The sequence below is a fragment of the Curcuma longa genome, chromosome 17 (genome assembly GCF_044706935.1).
Source record: "Curcuma longa cultivar G26 ecotype Majalengka, Jawa Barat chromosome 17, ITB_CL_G26_1.1, whole genome shotgun sequence".
Classification (NCBI taxonomy): domain Eukaryota; kingdom Viridiplantae; phylum Streptophyta; class Magnoliopsida; order Zingiberales; family Zingiberaceae; genus Curcuma; species Curcuma longa.
Genome location: NC_133877.1, coordinates 4423282 through 4445053, shown reverse-complemented (window position 1 = coordinate 4445053; position 21772 = coordinate 4423282). Strand labels below are relative to the sequence as shown.

Genomic DNA, 21772 nt, shown 5'->3' with positions numbered 1-21772 from the left:
AATTATTTTGAATTCTCAAATGATTTCATAAATTTTTTTTTCTTTTAAAAAAATAGTTTCATATTATTCGACCGAAATGGATATTTCGAATAAGAAAGTCCGAAAAAAGGACGGTCAAAATAACTTTCCAGCTAATAATTGATTCAGTGGCAATATCGCAATTGAAGCCCACTTTCTTCTTTGAACACGTAATTTTTAGTCGCCGGCCTAGTTGCGTTATCCTGGCATCGTCTTCTAGGGTTCCATGCTCCCGCAGTCTCCAAGGAAGATGAAGGTAATCGATTCCTTTGTTGTTTAGCATCCCTGTTTGGTTCCCATTCATGATCTCGTTGTTGCTCTTCCAGATTGATCTGTCGATTGCATATTAGATTTTTTTTCCTCTCCTTTTTTTGACGGTTGAAGCTCCAAGTATTGAATCTGGTTGATCAAGTTACAGTTTTGATGAAAAATCTATTTACAATATATATATTTTACGAAGGAACAACGCCCCCTTTCTAAAGCCTCTAAGGCAAGATGTAGTGCTGTAGTTTACTTATATACTTGTGCCGTATGCTTTGGCCTTTTCGGTTTCCTTGATTAAGGCCAGTAGGATATGCGTCTCAATCTCAGCCAACTGAATTCTGGTCTTCTAGACATAGTAGGTTTGGCCCCCTTTTTTTCGTTGTAGGTTGAGGAGAAGCATGCAGAAGTGAGATTGGTGTGGATGTTAGGAAATTTCAATTCAGCCGATCCACAAAGCATGGTAATTTTGTAGCATGTGAGTTTGTTATTGTTCAAGGCAGTGTTCATGTGGTGCGGATTCCTCTGAGAGATTGAAGAAAAACCAGATTGTATTAGTTTTGGCGATAAGAGGGGGCCCGCTAGGGCACACTCTGATGCTCAAGTTAGTATGACTCCAAGAATGGAGAGAGCTGTGGATGGGCCTATCTGCCTGCTTGCTCTTGTTGGCACTCATATGGATCCTATGGGTGGGTCTCACTTAATGGGAGTGCGAAGGCAGTGTCTTTCCGCAGGCAAGAGTGTGATGATACTGTGCCTACTTGGTTGAGAGCACAGTGGTGCTGTGTCTCCTCGAGCAAGTCTAATGATTGCTCATAGATAATACCTTGTAGATAGATAGATGGATATAGAGAGAGAGACAACTGAATCTTACGGAGTGTCAAAGTCCTTGTGTTTCCTCTGATGCATGTGTTCAATCTCAAATCCGCCAGGGAAAAAGTGGAGGAAGCTGAAGGATAGAGCTGCTGTGGACATTAAATTCGAATTACTTAAGGCCCATGCCTCTGGAGTTGGACTTGATACTATGCCTGTCATGTGGCTGACTTAGGTGCTGATAGAATGAACATTGGCTACTAAGCTCTCCCATTACACTGAATGCGAGATGGTGGGCTGATGCATTTCCTTATTGAGGTCCTGATAAGGAGTTACTTCAAAATTTGAGGACAACTGAGTCATTTTATCCCAGTGTCTGATGGACAAATGAGATTCTAGCCCTTCCATGGGCCTGGGTTAGATTACGATCCTTGTCAGTCATCTTCATCTGTGACTTTCCTTTTGGTGGACTGAATGACGTTATTATGCTGTAGCATCTATATGAAGGATTGTTGGTCATTCTGAAATAGAATAAGAATTTGTTTTTTTACTTAGTTAATTCTTTGTTCTGTGTATCTTAAAATAGCTTGTTTAAACATGGACTACTTATTGGTTTGGAGTGTAAGACGTCAGTTGGGGTGTCATGATGATTAGAACTTCTGATGTTCAAAATAATAAGATAACTATACTTATCCATTGATCTGTTTGCACAGGGAAAGGCCATATCTGGTGAATTTTTGACACAAGGTATTCTTAGTTTGTCAACACCATTTTTTTCCAATTTTTTTCTTCCATGTCAAACTGTTGGATGTTGTTGCCATTTTTACCCCATAGAACACCATGTTAAAGGGTCAGAGATCTTTATTGGTGGCCTGCCTCGTTCTGTAACAGAAAGTGATATACATGAGGTAAAGTAGTCTTTGCATTATTAGCTGTTATTTTTTATATTTTTCAACAAATTTGATTTGCATGCTCAACATGGATGGCAGATCATGTACACCAATAAAATAGAACATCTAACAAGTAACAATAACCATTCCTGTAATGAAGTAGAACTTTAACCAAATCTAGGAGTGAACCTCAGCAAAATAAGTTCTTGCATCATCGACTTTCTTCATGTGTAGTTCTTTCATTGCAGGAGATGGTTGCTAGATGTTAAACATATTTTTTGTAGTTATTTAAGAGGTTAAAGTAAAAAATAGTTGGGTTTTACCTGTTCTCAGAAAGCAACCATTGGTTATCTTATCATTATGAGTATAATTTTTTTCTTTATTGTTCTGCTACTTCATTTGATTTTGTGGGCTTTTCTTTGTTTCCATGGTGCATTTTTCTTAGACAGCTTGCCTAGCAGTTTTAAGAGGAACTAGAAAGATCTTTGAGGTTCTAGCTAAGTTACTCTATTTGAGACTTTGTATTGTGCTTTTTTAATATATTTTATAAAGTGACATTTTACTCACAACTATCTTCTTCAGTGAGCATAATCAAACTGTATTAGAAAAAGTATGGTCTTATAATATTTTATGTTCATCTTCATGTGTTTTTGATTTACTTTCAAGTATTTCATAAAAATTTACGCCCAAAGAAATCTTACCTTTTTTTCTGATTTGATAGTTGTTAGTATCTCTTTTAAATGCATTATTGAAAAATTAATTATCTCCTTGAAGAGATCTTGGCTATACACATTATAGTGGCATTACTGGTTTCTGGTTTCTGATGCAGCTCTTTTCCCCTTATGGAATGATAATTGAGTTAAGGGTGATGAAGGATCAAGATGGTAACTCAAAGGTCATGACTTCTTTTGAATGATTTTGTTTTATATTTGCATTGGGGAAGCTTTCTTTCACAATGACTGAATCAATTCAAAATTTTGCTTCTTGGATAACATTCTATTGATAAACATGTTATCCTACTCAGGGTTTTTGTTTTGTTCGATTTGCTCAGAAGGAATCAGCTTCCAGAGCCATTAGGGAGAAGGATGGTTTTATGGTAAATTTTAGCATGTATATGGTTTATGCATGAGTATGCATAATGCACTTCTTTATGCTATCTAATGATCCTGATAGAATCTGCTGTCTCTTGTCCTTATATTTCTCTATTACATTGCAACCTGTAGGCCATTTTGCAGTTACTCTTGTTTTGCTCAAGAACTTATCCTCAATCTGGTTTTGGTAAATATTCACCTCTAACTTTTTGTGCATACAGTAAAAAAGGACAGTCCGGTATATGAAATTTCCATCAATGCAGAATCCCAAGGAATAGTCTATTATACGTGCCCTTACCTTGCTTTGCAAGAGACTATTTTTGAGATTCCAACCTATGACATCTAGATTATACGACAACAACTTTACCATTGTACCAAAACTCCTCTTACACTCTTATGCGTAAAGTTAATACATCATATTATCATCAATCTTATTCCTCGTAGACAAGAGTTTAAAAAGCCTATGAAGATATGTGCAATCAAGCAAATGTATACTGCACATGTGCACACACAAGGTGTCTATAAAAATTTAAAACTATTTGTATTAATAGTACACAACAATATGTGCAATAGAATATTTATGTATACTCCTACAACATAAAATTTTAGTTCTGCCACATAATATTTCAAATAATTCAATTGAGCTAATATATGTTAACTAGAATTCTACATCTATCACATAACCTATCAAATTAATCAACTTAGCGATTGATATATGACAATTTTTTTAAATATTTACTACATAACTTATAATAAACAAACGTTTAATAATAGTAGTACTAATGATAATAAAATGTTTGACACTTACAATTCCAAGCACTTATCACTTATCTCATTTAAAAATAAATTTTTTGTACACAAGCTTCTTAAATATTGATCCTCTATAAGAGTTATCTAACCAAATATGACATTGTACTTCTCATCATATTTATTCCACACTCTTCTTCATATTTTTATTATATTAAGGGCTACTAGCCTGTTTAATTAAACCACCTTTTGTTTGATTATATTTGGCTCTATTCATGCTCACCTAAGCGCTTAACTATATATGCAGCTCGCATAATAGCTCACCTAGACCACATATTAGTGCATCTATACCTCATATTTTCAACTGTGAGTTCACAATTGCACGTATTTTGTCCGCATATTTGGATATGCAATACCACTGCATACACATGTGGGACCATAGTCGTTGGCTTTTCCTTACTGCAAAAGGCTCTTAATGTCTGGATGCTGGACATTAGAGTTGTTCAATGCCATTTTCATGCAGCGACAACAAATTATTGTTTGGTATATAAGTGCCACTGCATTTAGTGGAACTTGAGTAAAGAGGCCTTGTTGGAATATTTTGGTTTAGTAAATCCTGAAAACTCAATTTTTGGATCTTCAATTGTGAATTCTTTGAGAAGGTCAAGTTTAGTTGTCTTTTTTGCAATAAGTTGCAATTTAGCTGGAACGTGGAAAAAAAAAATCATTGCTATGATATCTTTGATTCCTTGTGCACTGATGCAACTTGGAAGGACATGACCACCAAATGTATCGAGAGTGTTAGTACATGATCAATCAACAAGATTTGAAAGCAGAACTTCATATGCTAGTTGATGATCCATTGTAATTCAGCATGCAATAACAGGTTCTTATCCTATTCATTTTCTTTGTTAACCACCAGCTGTCTTCCCTTGATTTATTGAATGTATAGCATCACATTTTCATTTGTTTGATGGAAATAATCACTATCTTCATAGTAACTGGTTATTCTTGCTTCCTGGCAAGCTTGCATTTCAGGTGAGGCTGATAACTATAGTCTATACCAATTTATCTATTGTTATATATATATATATATATATTTATATTTGGTGGTATTGGTTCAACAATTTTGGTTTAACTACTTTGTACATCTGCTATTATATTGCTGTAGCTGTTGGTTCTTTTACAATATCATTTTCTTTCTTTTCCTGTTTCAGCTTCATGGGAAGAGTATCGGTGTTGATTTTTCTTCAGATCAAGATTCACTGTTCTTTGGGAATCTCCGTAAAGGTACAATACATCTTGATGTTTTGGCATATTTTTCCAATTACATCAAGCATCCATGGTAACAATGTGAATTTGATGCCTTAAATGTTGAATTACTAATGTTCATGCATCTTTGAGAATATATAATGAAGAATCACCCTCTGTTGATACTATTCTATTTACGACATTGGAGGGAACAAATAAAACATTGGTGTTGCCAAGTCCTTGTGATAACATTTTCATTCTTTTCTCTAGATTTGTTTTTATTTGAGACAGGAAAAACAAGGTGCGAACAAATGGTTCAAGTCATAAACATTCAAAATGCATCCACTTATTAGTTTATTGAGCTTGTTTGGAGTAGATAAAATAAGATAAAATTTATTTAAATATAAATGATGATATAGTAGGGGATAGAGTCCAGTGGCGTAGAAGGATCCATATAGTCGACCCTATCTAGTGAGATAAGGCTTGGTTGTTGTTGTTGTTAGTTTATTAAGCTTGTTTAGAGTAATCGATCATATTGGTAAGGATCAATTGTTACCATTTATAGTTCTCTCAATGTTTGTATCTCTGGCTGAATGCTAATGACGGAGATCATTGCCTTCTGATATCTTTTTTCTTCCTTGTTTTTGTGCCCCTCCAAATTTCTTTTGTGCTAGTATTTCTTTCTAGCATGGCATGGTGCTTTGCGGGATAGCATGAACATGGTACATTCTTTGTGACTTGACTTACCACATGATTTAATGTCATCTTAAGGTCGTAGTTGTAAATACTGAACCTTATGAGTTATGGTTTGCAGGTTGAATCAATTGTTCGAACTGCATGCCTGCTCAAATATTAATTTTGTCCTGTCTGTTGGTCAGACTGACATAGGTCACCTGGTCAAATTGTGAATCATTGATTTTATTCATAATATTAGTTGTATATATGATAACATATTAGCTGTATATATATATATACAGTTTTGCTATTATGGGCGACAGTTTCCTGCGCGCCCCGTGAGCGCCTCCATCCGTCCGATCGCCCGATCCGAGCCGTCCGATTGCACAGTATTTCTCCTCGGACCTTCGCCGCTTCCCGCCGCCCGTTCATTGCCGTCCGACCACCGCCGGCCGCCGGACCGGGCCCGTTGGAACCGCAACTCGCAGGCGGTCCGGCGGTGGCCGGAGTCCGGCCCCGATTCGGCCGGAATCCGGCCGAAATCGCCGCCAGGCACTGTTGCCTTGTTTCGGCCGGAATTCCGGCCGGATTCCGGCCCAATCCGGCCGGAATCCGATGCCGGTGTGTGCGTCGTCGAGTTGCGCTTCCAATGAGTCCGGGATGGCGGCCGGCGGTGACCGGACGGCGATGAACGACCGCCGGAAACGCGCGGGGGTCGGGGGGGCGCTCACGGGGTCGCGCACAGTGCGTCGCCCAGAATAGCAATATTCTCTCTATATATATATATATTTGTTAATTGTGTTAGCTATTAATTAGCTTTATTAACTTCTTAATTGTAGATAGTTTCATAAGATGAGTTTAGTTTCCTAAGATGGATTTTTAGTTTTATATATAAATATACCTCATCTTTCAATAAAGTGATATATATTCTTTTTCTACCTCAACTAACATAGTTTCAGAGCATTAGAGATTCAAAATTAGGGTTCCATCCTCGCCGCTGCTACCCTCTTGTTTTCCACTTGTCAGCGTGCGACAAAACCGACTATCGCCGTCTCTTCTTCCTTTGTTCATCGACATATCCCGCGAACCTTTTCGCGTTTGCCTCCAACGCTTGCACACCAACCTGGCCAGCTTGTGGTCTCGTGCTCATCTCACCGCCATCTGCCACTACGTCTTGATCTTCCTTCGAGTTTTGCTCTTATATGACTTTCTTTGGGATAAAGTTTTATGACTGAGAATAATTCTTCTATTATGATGAATGTAGTGCTTGTGATATCTAAAATCGCAGATCATAAGTTGAATGGTTCGAACTATTTGGATTAAAGTAAGACTATTCGCCTTTATCTACGGAGTATTGATAAAGATTGTCATTTGACTGAAGATCCTCTTAAAGATGATTCATAGCAGACATGGCTTAGAGAGAATGTTCGCTTATTCCTTCATATTTTGAATTGTATTGATAGTGAGGTAATTGATTTGATCAATCATTGTGAATTTGTTAAATAATTGATAGTAGGGCTGAGCAAGCGGGCGGGTCGGACGGGTTCGTGCGATTTTCCCACCCGACCCACCATTGGCGGGTTAATAAAATTTAAACCCAACTCGATTTTTTTTTCGCATCAAATTCGGCGGGTGGCGGGTGCCGGCGGGCGGGCGGATTGGCGGGCGGATTGGCGGGTTATCGAACTTGCTGCAATCAAACTTCCTCCATTGGAAGAGCGTGGACGGAATGTACCTCAACTTAGACAAGAGCTGCTTGACTTGCTGCAATCAAACCACCCTTACAAAATGGTTAATAATCTAGTAGTTTTTAAGTTTGAGTGTAAGTATGGCCTTTACGTTGTTGTTCTTGGATTCAACTTCCTCGAGGTTGAAGTTCTTGGCCATCTCCAGGCAAAACAAAACCCTGCCACCTGAATCAAATTTGTTGGCTCGAACAGGATCCTGTGGGTCGAAGGATGATCTCCAGCTGTTGAGAATTCCTGTTCTGTTTATTATCACGAATCCCTCGACGTAGTCGAAGCTCTCCATCGACGATGTCAACATCTCCTGGTCCTCCATGAAGCTTCTGAAATCAGAGTACAGAACTCTTATCCACTTCACCTGCAACGAAGTAATAGAATCGATTAGGAATAGGAATCATCGTATCGTAAAGTATTGATGCATTACCATCGTCGGTGCTGGCTCGAGTGCGATCCGAGCTCTGGTGAATTTGATTCTTGACTCCTGAAGCTTGAAAGTTGGGAGAGAGGGAAGTGCCGAAGTGTGAGAATGGGTTTGCTACTGGAAACCCCTCTTTTTGTCCTTATCTATTATTAAACATATCATTTTTAATATATGTATACATATATTTTATTATTTGTATATAAATAGGCGGGCGGGTCGGGTTTAGTCGGATTTTAAAATTAAAACCCGAAACCCGTCCGTGTACAAGCGGGTTTGTCAATTTTCTATCCATTTTTATTTTTAATTTTTTTTAAACCTGCGGGTTGGCGGGTTCCGGATGCGGGTGGCGGGCGGGTTTAGCGGGCCGGGCGGGTACTGCTCACCCCTAATTGATAGATTATTTGAAATTTGTATACTCTGAAAAAGGAAATCTCTCCTGTATGTATGAAGTTTACAAAGCCTTTTACCATGTGGACAAATAAGATCAACCTTTAATCAATTATTTTATGGCATTCAAGAAGACATGAGGAGTTTAATATGTTGCTGCCCTTTAACCCTGATGTGAAAGTTAAACAACGCCAATGAGAGCAAATGACTATCATGAGCTTCCTTGCTGGTCTATCTCCTAATTTTGAGTCTGCTAAGTCACAAGTTCTCTCTGGTTCTGAGGTTTTCTCTTTGCAAGATGTATTTAGCCATGTTCTCTGTACAAAAAATACTACACCTGTTCCGCTTAGTGGTGCTTTGGTAAGTCACAATACTAATTATGTGTTTGGAAGATCAACTAGTTATAGTAGAAACAAAGGAGGAGGCTCACAGGACTTTCAAACTCGAACGTCGAATTTTGGTGGTATTGTGTGCAACTACTATTGTAAGTCAGGTCATACAAAGTTTGAGCGTAGAAAGCTTTAGTACAAAAATCAACAAAAACACTGACCCATATTGCGTCCACCAATGATGACTCTAATAAATCAATTCTTATCTCTGCAGATGAATTTGTCAAGTTCTCAGAATATCAGGAATCACTCAAATCTTCATCTTCCTCTGTCACTGCTATTGTTGATTCAAGTAAACACAACGTATGTCTTGTTTTCTTATCCTCCAAATGGGTCATTGATTCTGGTGCCACGGATCATATGACAGGTAATTTTAATCTATTTTCTACTTTCCAATCCAAAGCTAACACTTTTGTCATTATTTTAGCTGATGGGTTCGTGGGTCTGACACTATCAATACTACCCCTTTGCTTTCTCTATCCTTTGTCTTACATTTACCTAATTTATCCTTTAATTTACTCTCTTCAATCAACTAACTTGTAATCTTAACGGTTGCATCTCATTTTTTCCTGATCATTGTTTATTTCAAGATCTTTTGATGAAAAAGATTATTGATAAAGGACATGAGTCTGGAGACCTCTACACTCTTGATACATCATTTCCAAAATCTTTTGCTTGTTCGAGTGTCAGTTCTCTTTTCGGACTCATTGTAGGTTGGGTCATCCATCTCTCCCCTTGCTTAAGAAGCTTTGTTTATAATATAGTAAGGTATCTTCATTAGATTGTGAGTCATATCAGTTTGCAAAATATCACCGTTTTAGTTCGAGTCTTAAAGTAAATAAACGTGCTACTATTCCTTTCGAATTAGTTCATTATGATATTTGGGGTCCTTATCTTATTTTGTCTAAACTTGGATTTAGGTATTTTGTTACTTTTGTGGATGATTATTCTCGTGTAACTTGGTTATATTTAATGAAAAATCGTCCTGAATTATTTTCTCTATTTCTTGCATTTTGCGCTGAGATTAAAACTTAGTTCGATGTGTCCATTCGTACCTTGTGAAGTGATAATGCCAAAGAATATACGTTCGATTTGTTTCAATCTTATATGGGTCAGAATGACATGTTTCATGAAACCTCTTGTGTTGATACTCCATCCTAAAATGGTATGACAGAACATAAGAACATACATCTTCTTGAAATTGCACGGACCCTTTTATTTCAAATGAATGTTCCCAAAGCATTTTAGGTTGATGTAATTTCTATAGTATATTATTAACTGCATGTCATTCTTTGTTCTTCAAGGTGATACCTCTTTCAAAATACTTTTTCTCAATAAGTCGTTTCTTGTTAATCCTAGGATATTTGGTAGCATCTGTTTTGCTCGGGATGTTCGTCCGCATATCACTAAATTAGACTCCAAATCCTTGAAGTGTTTTCCTTGGGTACTCTCGTCTTCAGAAAGGATATAAGTGTTATTGTCCCAGTATTAACAAAGATCTTATTTCAATTGATGCTACCTTTATGGAAGACACACCTTATTTTTAGTCTTTATCTATTTCGACTCGTCAGGGGGAGGATGAAGATTTATTGATATATTCTGTCAAATCCTTTGCACTCGTCTCGGAATCGAATCATGTCAAGCCTCCTATTCTTCAAGTCTACTCCAGGCGTCAACCTCTTGATTTAGGTCCTACACCTCCTCCTTTGTCAGCTGATCTAGTCCTGAGTGATGATCTCCCTATTGCGTTACGCAAAGGTAAACGATAGTGTATCTATCCTACTTCTTTTGTTTCTTATAACGGCTTGTCGTCTTCCTTTTGTTCTTTTATTGCTTCGCTTGACTCTATTCCTATTCCTAAAATTGTCTGTGAAATCATATTTCATCTTGGTTGGTATGATGCAATGATAGAGGAGATGAATGCTTTGTATGACAATGACACTTGGGATTTGATTGATTTACCTTCAAGGAAACGAGCTATTGGATGCAGATAAGTGTTCATAGTTAAAGTCAACCCGAATGGCATCTTGTCACAAAAAGCTTTGCTCAGACTTATGGTGTGGACTATTCTGACACTTTTTCTCTTGTTACAAAATTGACATCTATTCGATTGTTTATTTCAATGGTTGTTACTCATCATTGACCTTTACATCAATTTGACATCAAGAATGTTTTTCTTCATGGAGATCTTTAGGAAGAAGTATATATGGAGCAACCTCCTGGTTTTGTTGTTCAGGGGAAGTCAAGGCGAGTTTGTTGTCTTCGAAAGTCCTTGTATGGTTTGAAACAAAGTTCTTGTGCTTGGTTTGGAAAATTTAATCAGGTTATTGAAAGTTTTAGTATGATGTAAAACAACTTTGACCATTTTGTGTTCTACAAATAATCAAGAGTTGGTATCATCCTATTAGTTGTGTATGTGGATGATATTGTTGTCACTGGAAATGATGTTATGAGAATCTCATTTCTCAAGTCTTTTATTTATACTCAGTTTCACACGAAGGGTTTGGAGTGCTAAAGTATTTCTTATGGGTTGAAGTTACAAAGAGTAAAAAAGGTATATGTTTATCTTAGAGAAAATATGTCCTCGATTTATTAACTGAGACAGGAAAATTAGGGGCAAAACTTGTAGTGCTCTAATGATTCATAACATGCATCTCATAGGAGATGAGGAATTATTTGAGCATCCTGAGAGATATTGAAGATTAGTTTGGAAATTGAATTATTTTACTGTAACTTGTCTAAATATTGCATATCCGGTTAGTGTTGTCAGTCATTTTATGTCATCTCCAACAATTCATCATTGGGCAACGACAAATTTGTTACATAAAAGGGGCACTCGGACGAGGTATCATGTATGCAAATCATGAACACACTCATATTGAATGTTTTTCAGATGCAGATTGGGCAATTTCCAAAATGGATAGAAGATTTACTTCAGGTTATTATATCTTTGTTGGAGGAAATTTAGTCTCATGGAAGAATAAGAAGCAAAATGTTGTGTCAAGATCTAGTGCAGAGTAAGAATATAGGACTATGCCACAATTTGTATGTAAAATAATGTGAATATATCAATTTTTGACTGAAGTAGAACTTAAGGTTTCAGTACCAGCAAAACTGTGGTGTGATAATCAACTTTCAAACTGAAAATTAGTTTGGAAGTTGAATTATTTTACTGCAACTTGTCCAAATATTGCATATCTGGTTAGTGTTGTCAGTCATTTTATGTCATCTCCAACAATTCATCATTGGGCAACACAACAAATTTGTTACATAAAAGGGGTACTCGGACGAGGTATCATGTATGCAAATCATGAACACACTCATATTGAATGTTTTTCAGATGTAAATTGGGCAATTTCCAAAATGGATAGAAGATTTATTTCAGGTTATTATATCTTTGTTGGAGGAAATTTAGTCTCATGGAAAAATAAGAAGCAAAATGTTGTCATGATCTAATGCACAGTTAGAATATAGGACTATGACACAATCTGTATGTAAAATAATGTGAATATATCAATTTTTGACTGAAGTAGAACTTAAGGCTTTAGTACCAACAAAACTGTGGTGTGATAATCAAGTTGCTCTTCATATTGTATCGAATCCTGTATTTCATGAGCGAACTAAGCACATTGAAATTGATTGTGATTTTGTTCGTGAGAAAATTCAATAAAATTTAATTTTGACAGGATATGTGAAGATTGGTGAATAACTATGGGACATCTTTACAAAAGTTTTAAATGAGATTCAGATTGATTATCTTTATAACAAGTTGGGCATGATTAATATCTATGCTCCAACTTGCGGGGAGTATTAACTGTATATATGATATCATATTAGTTATATATATGATACTATATTAGTTATATATATATTTGTTAATTATGTTAGCTATTAATTAACTTTATTAACTTCCTAATTGCATATAGTTTTTTAAGATGAGTTTCTAGTTTTGTATATAAATTATACCTCATCTTTCAATAAAGTGATATATATTCTTTTTCTACCTCAAGTAACACAAATTATACATATATGTAGTGACAATAACTTGATTTGACACATGAATTGGACTCTAGAGGGTGATAGTGTCAAGCAGCATGAGTTGAAGGATTGAAGCATGGAGCATAGGGGCATGAGAGATTAAGAGTCGAAGAATGCGATTTAGTGTTGTTCCACCAAAATGCAAAAAAGTCTAATTAATTAGTTTTATCAAATGTCCAGTATACCCTTTATGCCATCGTTTTTAGTGAGGTGTAATTGACATTTTAGACTGTATAAAAAAATTGGCACTGTTTGAAATACTGCTTGGCCTTGTCCCTTTTCAAAAAAAAAAAGGCAGTTGAACCAGTTTTCTCTGGTAGTTCCTGTTTCTTTTGCTTATCCAATCTATGAATGAAAGTGACCCAATCAACCTGTGGTATGGTCTTTTTTATAACTATGGTTAAGGCTCTCTTCCTTTTTAAAGGAGAATTATGAGATGTGACTGATAGGTCGGTGTTCTCCTAATTATTTTTTAGAGTGTTATCAGATTCTATCTTTTTGTAATTTCTAGTGTTATCATGCCATACCACTGAAATTAGATGTCCAAACTTGGAAGCTGATATGAGAACCTGTTTTATGCTAAGCTATGGCAGTCTTTATAGCTCTTCCTATTAGATTAGATCTTTGTTGCTAAGATGCATCATTGGTCCTGCAATTTGCAGCTGAATTTATTTATTTTTCTCTTATTCACTTCAGACTGGAGTTTGGAAGAATTTGAAAAACTGGTTCACCAGGTACAATGGTCAGGTCATGTTAATTTTTTTTGCTGCACGCACTGGTTGTTGCTTTAACCACTTTGCTTATCTGAACTAGGCATTTAAAGATGTTATCTCAGTGAACCTTCCAATGCCCCCAATTGCTGGAGATTCTACGGCAGGGAAAAGGAGACTGAATCGAGGATTTGCTTTTGTGCAATTCTCTTCTCATGCTGTAAGAAGTTTATAGGCTTATATGCATTTTGTAAGTTTATATGCATTTTGTGCTAATTGAAATTGTACTCTTAACAGTCCTACGCAACTTACTATACATTTTCCTAATTTTTTTCTTCTTTATGTGTTCACTTTTATCAGTAGTTGGCTTAGAAGTGAAGAATTTTTTAAAGCTACATTCTGTGACATCATTACATTATTTATCTTGCAGGTCTTCAAAACTGGTCCCTACTTGTTAAAGTACTTTATTTTTTATTTGTTTTCCTTCGTTCTTCTACTTTTCAAATGACCTTGAGAGTTGAGAATTCAAATAGATGCCATTTGATGAAGGGAGATTGATTACTGCTCATTCCTTGCTATTCTTATCATTTCTACTGGGATACTGGAGTTGCCATCATTTAACTGCCAATTTTGCTCTAAACATGTTGCATGATGATCAAGAACCCATCCTGATTGCGGAGTTGCAGAGCATTAGATTTTCATATCTTCTTAATGCAAAATATTTAATTCACTAAGTTCTTGACCATTATGTCCATAAATGAAGTTGTCAACATTTTTATTATCATTCAACTCCCTGTAGAAGATGCTTCAAAAAGTTGCATGGACATCAGAGGTGCTCTGATACAGATAGGTTGTGCTGACAACTTGAAATTGGGATCCGTTTGCAGATCTACTGAATACTCTTACCCTTGTGTATCTTTGATCATTGTAACATTGCTCGGCTCATGTATGATATCACGTGATCGATTTTTTTTTCACCTGTCTCTTATTATTATTGCTAAATCACTGATGGATAACTCTATATAATCAATGTGGGCTATCTGTGCCAAACATTAAGAACTTAAAGCATTTATATCACAATTGGCTTGTACCCAGCTAACCAAGTGTTGATTTATGATCAGTAGATATCATATCACCCATATTATGAGGATATACGATATCAGAACAACTACAAGTTGGTCAGTTCCAGTTATTTTCAATTTTTATCATATAAGATGCATGAGGAAGTTAGCTTTGAATATTTAACACTTAATGATCTTAGAACATTTTGTTGAAATCTCCTTTGTACTAATGTGAGGAACATCCAAATATTTGCCTTTCTACATGATACCCACGGTGCTATCTAGCTACATCTAACCAAATATCAGGGCATTTGTTGCTGTTTGAGAATCCTGTTGCTTGTATCTCATTGGATTGAATGGCAGATGTGTTTCATATTCAGTTCACTCTCCTGTGACTGATCAAATCTTTGACGAAGTCATTTTTTAAATCCTTGTTCTAGAGTTGGTTCATCTGGTACACTACTATTGCTGATCATGCACAAAAGTTCCATCTCTTAATTAACTAGGAAGATCAAGGAAGGTGCCTGCTACTAAGACTGTAAATACCTTGGAAATTGTAGTTTGGGTATTGGGTTCGAAACCCACTCACCAAAATGGATGCTTTCTTGCAGCTGCATGTGAACTCTTCCACACCTTGTTAGATTGTCAAATTTTTAGCCTGAATGTGGATGTTGAATCTGTTTCTATTGTTAGATCCTGCGTCTTTCTTTGTCAAATCAGAAGATTCTAAGTATGACCTCAAACTTTGGTTCTTTTCTGATCTTTTCTATGGTCTGAATAATCTGGGCTGGTAAACAGCTATTCTTCTGCAACCATTGGCTATCTCAATCTGAATGACTGGTCATTGTTATCTTTATCTTCAATATTTTAAAAGATCAGATGCATTTGCCTGCCCTTTGATCTATATGATCTTGATCATATATCCTGTCATCTTATTTGAAACTACTACCAAATCCATTTTGATATCGCCTTAACATCATAGGCATTCTGATCATCTGCTTAAAAAATATCATCACAGGCTGCAACACGAGCACATCGCATTGGATCAAAACCGGATTTTCTTCTTGATGGTAATTGGCATCCTGTAATAGACTGGGTTGAGACGGAGCCTGAAATCGATCCTGAAGAGCTAGCAAAGGTGTTAACTGTTTCCACTTCTGCATAAAGTCTGCATCATTGCTGATCTGCCGTTTAGCATCTAATCTAAGATTTGCCATTTCTATTCCAGATTAAGACTGCTTATGTTGGAAACCTTCCAAAAGATGCTGATGAAGATTACCTAAGGAAGATGTTTGATCCACTAGGAAAGGTGCACCATGATACTTCCAAAGTTCAATTTGATACTAATATGAAGACTAATTTTATTTACCCTTTTGTGCTTGTATTTTAGATTGAGAAGATTGCAGTATCACGAAAAGGCCCCTACCCAGTCGGATTTATACACTTTGATAGACGCTCAGTGAGTGTACTTTCATTTTAAAGTACACACCAATGGTTTTGATTGTTTTTGTTACTCTAGGTTTGTGATATCATAATTTCACTTGTTAGAAGCATAAATCCAAATGGTTGTCAAAATTGGTTTGATGAGTTTTTCAATCGAATCCTATTATTTCAGTTAAAAAATTATAAAATTGGTTAAAAATTTTCTATTTTGAAATAGTTTTCCATCCTAACATATATAGAATAATGTGATAAATTGTTTAATAGCACAATAGGATCAATAGAGCAAGTTGACCCTGATGTCTAACAAAAAGGTTTACTTCATATTTACCTAAATAAAGGTTATAAAACTCTTTCTGTTCCTTTTATTTATAATTGAAATGAGTGGACAAGAATAGATTTGGTTGTCGTCTCTTTTGGTACTAGGCAGTCGTTATCGACTAGACTCTTGGTGCCAATTATGCTTCTTGCAAGTATTGACGCTGCTGAAGAGAGGAGAGGAAGATAATGACAATGCTTATGAAGAGATTAAGGTGACAAGTATGATATGCGAAGAATTATTTTTGTCACCATTACTGTTTTTCTAATTCTCGTTTCTTAGAGATGTGTGCTTCTCATGCATCATTAAGATGTCGACTTTACCTTTGTTGAATCTGATTCTCCATGCTGCAAAAGTTCTTCAATGTCTCTTCTATTATGCAGCAAAAGATTTCACCTTTTCCTTTCTCTTTATGATGGGTTGAGTTTGATATGCTAGGTTAATCTAGAGAGCTAGATTTAATTGAGGTTTTAAAAGGCCTTTTCCGTGCGGCAGGCAGTCATTGACTCCATAGCATATATGCTGTATGCAGGGGCGAAAAATATTTATATTGATGGAAAAGCAAAACATGATTAATATCGTTATTCGTTAATGCATATTAGTCAATTAAAACACGTTCTTAAGTAAGCAAGTAATACATAAAACAGATACACTTTGTAATTCCACATTACGAGAAGACCTAACATAATAATGTAGTAAGGAAATTGTACGCACTCAAATTAAGTTATAACTGAACTAGTTATATGTAAACAATTCAGTTAATAATTTCAATTTCAAGAAAATGCATAACATAACAATGTATGTAACACCTATAGTGTTTATCACTTGCAAAACAAATTTCGAATATGACATGGATAAGTTACACAATAACACATAAAAAACATTGTTTTGAGTTTTTATTCACAATAAGTCATCCTAAGAGGACAAAGATCTTCAAAAGAGATTTCTAACCTGCATATACTGCCAATTTGAACTGCTTAACCAGCCTTTTAGAAAGGACCACCTACAGGGGTCCGCATATTGCATATGTGATGCAGTTTGCTCTCCAAACTGCTTAGGAGGCCACATATCAGCCGGCTAGATCACCTCTTAAAACACTATTAAAAAATTGTAATGGGCCAGATGTAATATCTAATTGGAATTTGATTTTTTCTAATTCCTATATATGAATATGGTTTTAGATACAGATCTATTGTATAATGTATCATATTATACCAATTGCAAATCATATGAATATCAACTATTCTGTCCCTGTGCCAGTTGAATATGTTTGCTTAAAAAAATTGTCTTTTAAATTTAACACAAACAATATTTACCTGATTCTATTTTGTGTGTTTTTTTTTTGAGCTGCACTCATTTCAGCTTGTTGATTTTAGTATGTTTTGACTATTAATAGTTGTCCTCCAGGATCTGGAATATGCAATCAGGGAAATGGATGGTAAAATAGTACAGGGACCCCATAGAGGTCCAAAGTTCAAAATCCAGGTATACAAACTATAGCTGGTTTTACTTTGTTTACGTTGATTATTTCCTGAACCTTCTCAGTTTAGTGGACTAGTATTTTTTTTTTTTTTTATTGTTGTTGAAGATTTTCCTTTATCTCTGTCAGAATTTTTTTAGCAAACTCAGCATGTGCTCCTGCTGTAGGTTGCAGTTGCAAGGCCTGTAGAGAGGGGGAAGCGTCCTCGCATTGAGCTGAAAAGTAAACCTCCTAGTAATGCTGTTCTACCTCATTCATATGAAGACGACACTTCAGATTCATTTGAACGTAAATCGAAGGTGCTTAGACTTACTAACCAGGTAGGGGCCTTTTTTTGGATATGCCTATTGATTTTGCATTCACAAACATAATCAAATTTACTACACAAGTATATCTAATGTTGTTTGCTGTATTTGTTTTTGCCTTGGTACAACTGTTAGTATGGTAAGCTTTCTAACCAATCAAGAAATGTAACAGTTACACATGCAAAAAAAATTTGATCCGTCAAATTTCAGTTAGCAGTTCAAGTGTTTTCAGTTTAGTCTACCAGAAGATAATTGAAAATGAAAAATTAATACCATTCACCATCAACTTTTTGACAACTTCATACAGTAGAATTTGTTTTTTCCACAGAAGATGCAAGTCTTCCCCATAAACAAGAAAATATTACCATCATAGATATTGGGAAATGAAAAATTCAATTAAGGAAAAGACTAATGATCACTCAATTAAGATAAACTCATCAAGAATTTCAGTGCCTACCAAACCCTAGCATGTATTTTGATCCTCAATTACCTTGGTCACATGAACATAGACCTACACATGATTAGGAGGAGGCATTACAGTCAAAGCCCTAACCCTCCCTCTAGCTTTGATGAACATGACAGCATATTATGTCCTTGTATGCATACACTTTGAATGCTTTTGCAAAATATCCTCCACGAGACTGTCTTGCTCTGCAATTCCATCAAGTATTATGGGAAAAAGTTGTATTGATGCTTATTATTCTTGGCTTTCCAACCAAAATATAAAAATTGTTCTAGTATTGAATACGGAGGATTTGTTATCTTACCAAAGAATATCTGAACTTCATCTTTGTCTGCTGATTTTCTTACTAAACACACTCCAATTTTGGTGCTTGTACTCCACTCTGGAACACAATCAACATCTTAAACTTATAGCTGGTCTGTGGAGATTATCAACTTCCTCTAGAAGTTCTCATCAATATCTGGTTCATTGTTAAGGAGTCTAGGATATAGATAAAAATCGAAAAGCTATGCCAAATGACACTAGACAAGTTCTCTGAAGTTCAATATCAAGTGTTAGAGTGAACTTCTTAATGACTTTTCCTTGTTTGATCACTCCACACTTTCCATGACTTTGGAGGACTTAATGATGGTTTTCAATCTCCCACTTGACAGGCTTGAGTCTTTTTTGTTGGAGAGAATGATGCAAACTATTATTAGAGTTTATACAAAATGGGTTGAAGCAAGTGGAAGTGAGAATTCTCTTCCTCCACAACTCGTTCTATGCGTGAGGGTTTGGCAGTCACTTTTGTAAGGAATCTTTTCATGAATTGCTCTAGAACCATTTAGAAAAAACTTGAACAATTTCAGGCAATCTAGACAAATTTCACAGAATAGCTTCTCTTAGCTGGCCATCTTCTCTTCTTTTCCTTCTTCATCTCCTTCCTACCATTTTAATTTTCCACCGCACCATGCAATGACACTGCAGCATAACATCAAAATCACTACAGTGAAATTGCAGTTTACTAATGCTAAATTATCCCAGTGCTTATGCTATTATGTGTCATCATGCAAGATTAATGACATTTAAATATGCGCGTGTGGACCATCTAAAAAACATCTGTAATTGTGGCATCGGGATTTTTTACCAATGCAGAAAATAGTGTCGCTGCCACACAGGGTAAAAGCTCAGTAGCAATGATATGGCTCTTAGGTGTCCATGCATGGACTCCACGTTGGCAAATGGTTGACACCTTGGATAATTTGTCAATGCTTTTACACTCGTTTGTAAAAAATTACTAGCAAAATAATTTTGTTATAGTGACTATATATTTCACCCTAGCATTGAGATTTTATCTTGGGATGAGGCTTACCTTGGTTGATTCACCGCAAATCCATGAAATTACTGGTTGGGGCACATGGTCCCTATTGGTGCTATATTAGGGGCGCGGACCTTAGTTAGTACAAATTACAAAGAAATGTAATTTCTAACAGGATCAAACCTAATTTTTTTCCTTTGCTTTTCCTGCTTGGGATTTTAGGCATATGATGATGGTGTGGGTCCATATGAAGCAGCTGTCATCACCTTACCAGCAGCTGTTAAAGAACGCCTTCTTCGATTGTTTCGTCGGGGGATTGCTACTCGATTTGATGTGAGTCGACCGTTGAAACAAAATCTCCTAACTTTATGAAACACTCACATGTTCATGAGGGGCTGAATTGGAAGTAAAAGCACAATTGCTTGCACATTTTTTATTTTATTTTTTAAGTTACCAAAATCTTTTCATTTGTTTGCAGTTGGATCTTGATTGCATTACAAGTTTGAAAGAGCTTCCTGAATCTTTAGCAACAGCTATTCTTGATCAGGTAAGCCCTGCTGGCTGTATTCTGTTGTTCCAATTTTTTCCTATACAGGCAGTTTCTTTTGTAATCTTGTCTGGTTGTGCTTGGCAGTTTATGATATCAGGTGCCGATAAGCGTGATAAGAGAGCATACTTTATTTCATTGCTTTCTAAGGTTTTGTTTTATCTCCCTCACGACCACATAGCTAGTAACTCCTTCCCATTAAATCCATCTTTATTCAACTGCTCAAACTGTATTGCAATTTTTTTGCTGCAACAGGTCGACAGGTTTGCAAGAGGCAGCTCACTGTACCAGCCACAGAAGTCGATTGACTATTTGCCCCAAGATTCTGAGTTGACTAGTCTACCAGTTCCAGTTCTTTTAGAAGAAATTGATCATCCCAGTCCTAGGTGAGTTCATTTTGCGATTCTTTTATGGTATAATAATCCAATGGCCAGAAACTATGCCTATATTGAATATCCATATCTTATGCTTCTAGGTCTTGTTTCTCTTTGGTTTCGAAACTTGTCTAGCTTTATTTGTAATTTGGCTTTCAAGATTCAAGTAACTTCTCTTAGAGCTCCTTACCGCCAGTTCGATTAGCCACTTCAGCCTCTATTTCCTAGTCACTAGTCTTCAGTATATTTGTTGGAGTTGTGCTCTTGATTAGCTGTTTTAGGAACTCATTTTCATTGCACCTCTCCTCTCCTGGTTTGATCACTGATTACAGTAATAATGGAGAATAGGATTGTGTTTTTTTTCCTTTCCAGGTACAGAATATCACCACCAGCTCGATACGCTTCTACCTCTTCGCTTTATGATAGTCCACCGCGCTCTCGACAAAGTGCTGGAAGACTGATAGAAGCAGCACCTTCATCATATAACCTTCCAGTCTCCCCGGCGCGATATCGCTCCGCTGTAGGATCAAGCATTCGACTAGCCCCTGAGAAACATCCCGCTGAGCGTCGGCCAATAAGGTTTGATCCTTTCACTGGCGAGCCTTACAAGTTCGATCCATTCACAGGAGAGCTGATACGGTCGGAACCGCGTGGCAGCCGACATTCAGGGAGCTACTTCTGATCTGCCACGCAGTGCTGCGCAGTGTATGCCTGACTGATCCTTCACCCCTGTTGTATGACTTAATCATTCTTGGAGTTCATATCTCGGTTTACCTTTGAGTTATCAAGCTGGGGAGATCAGGCTACTTAAATTGCTCGACTGCCATGAATCGAATTGAATCGAATCGTCGGTTAAATTCTTTACATATATTATTGTTCAGTTTAACATTAAGTTACATAATGTTTGTGTGCTCCATAAAATTCAAGATTTATGTAAGTTGTTGGTTGGTATTGAGATATGACTCGCCAAGATCAAATGGAATTTCACATGAACTGCCTTATGGTGTTGTAATTGTTAGCTTAATATATAAAAACAAACTCTCTTTAATT

At 36.4% G+C, this 21772-nt stretch overlaps 1 protein-coding gene across 1 annotated transcript; it reads left to right on the top strand.

The window, feature by feature from the left end:
• Positions 1–178: 178 nt before the first annotated feature.
• Positions 179–21721, top strand: LOC141811625 (uncharacterized). The gene is made up of 18 exons (XM_074699646.1): positions 179–274; positions 1806–1839; positions 1927–2000; positions 2812–2877; positions 3007–3078; positions 5038–5110; positions 13423–13460; positions 13540–13656; positions 15516–15635; positions 15726–15806; positions 15888–15956; positions 17664–17741; positions 17904–18056; positions 20024–20134; positions 20280–20348; positions 20436–20498; positions 20604–20734; positions 21095–21721. The coding sequence occupies exons 1-18, from the start codon at positions 245–247 to the stop codon at positions 21402–21404; spliced, it is 1689 nt and encodes a 562-aa protein (XP_074555747.1). The 5' UTR covers positions 179–244; the 3' UTR covers positions 21405–21721.
• Positions 21722–21772: the final 51 nt, after the last annotated feature.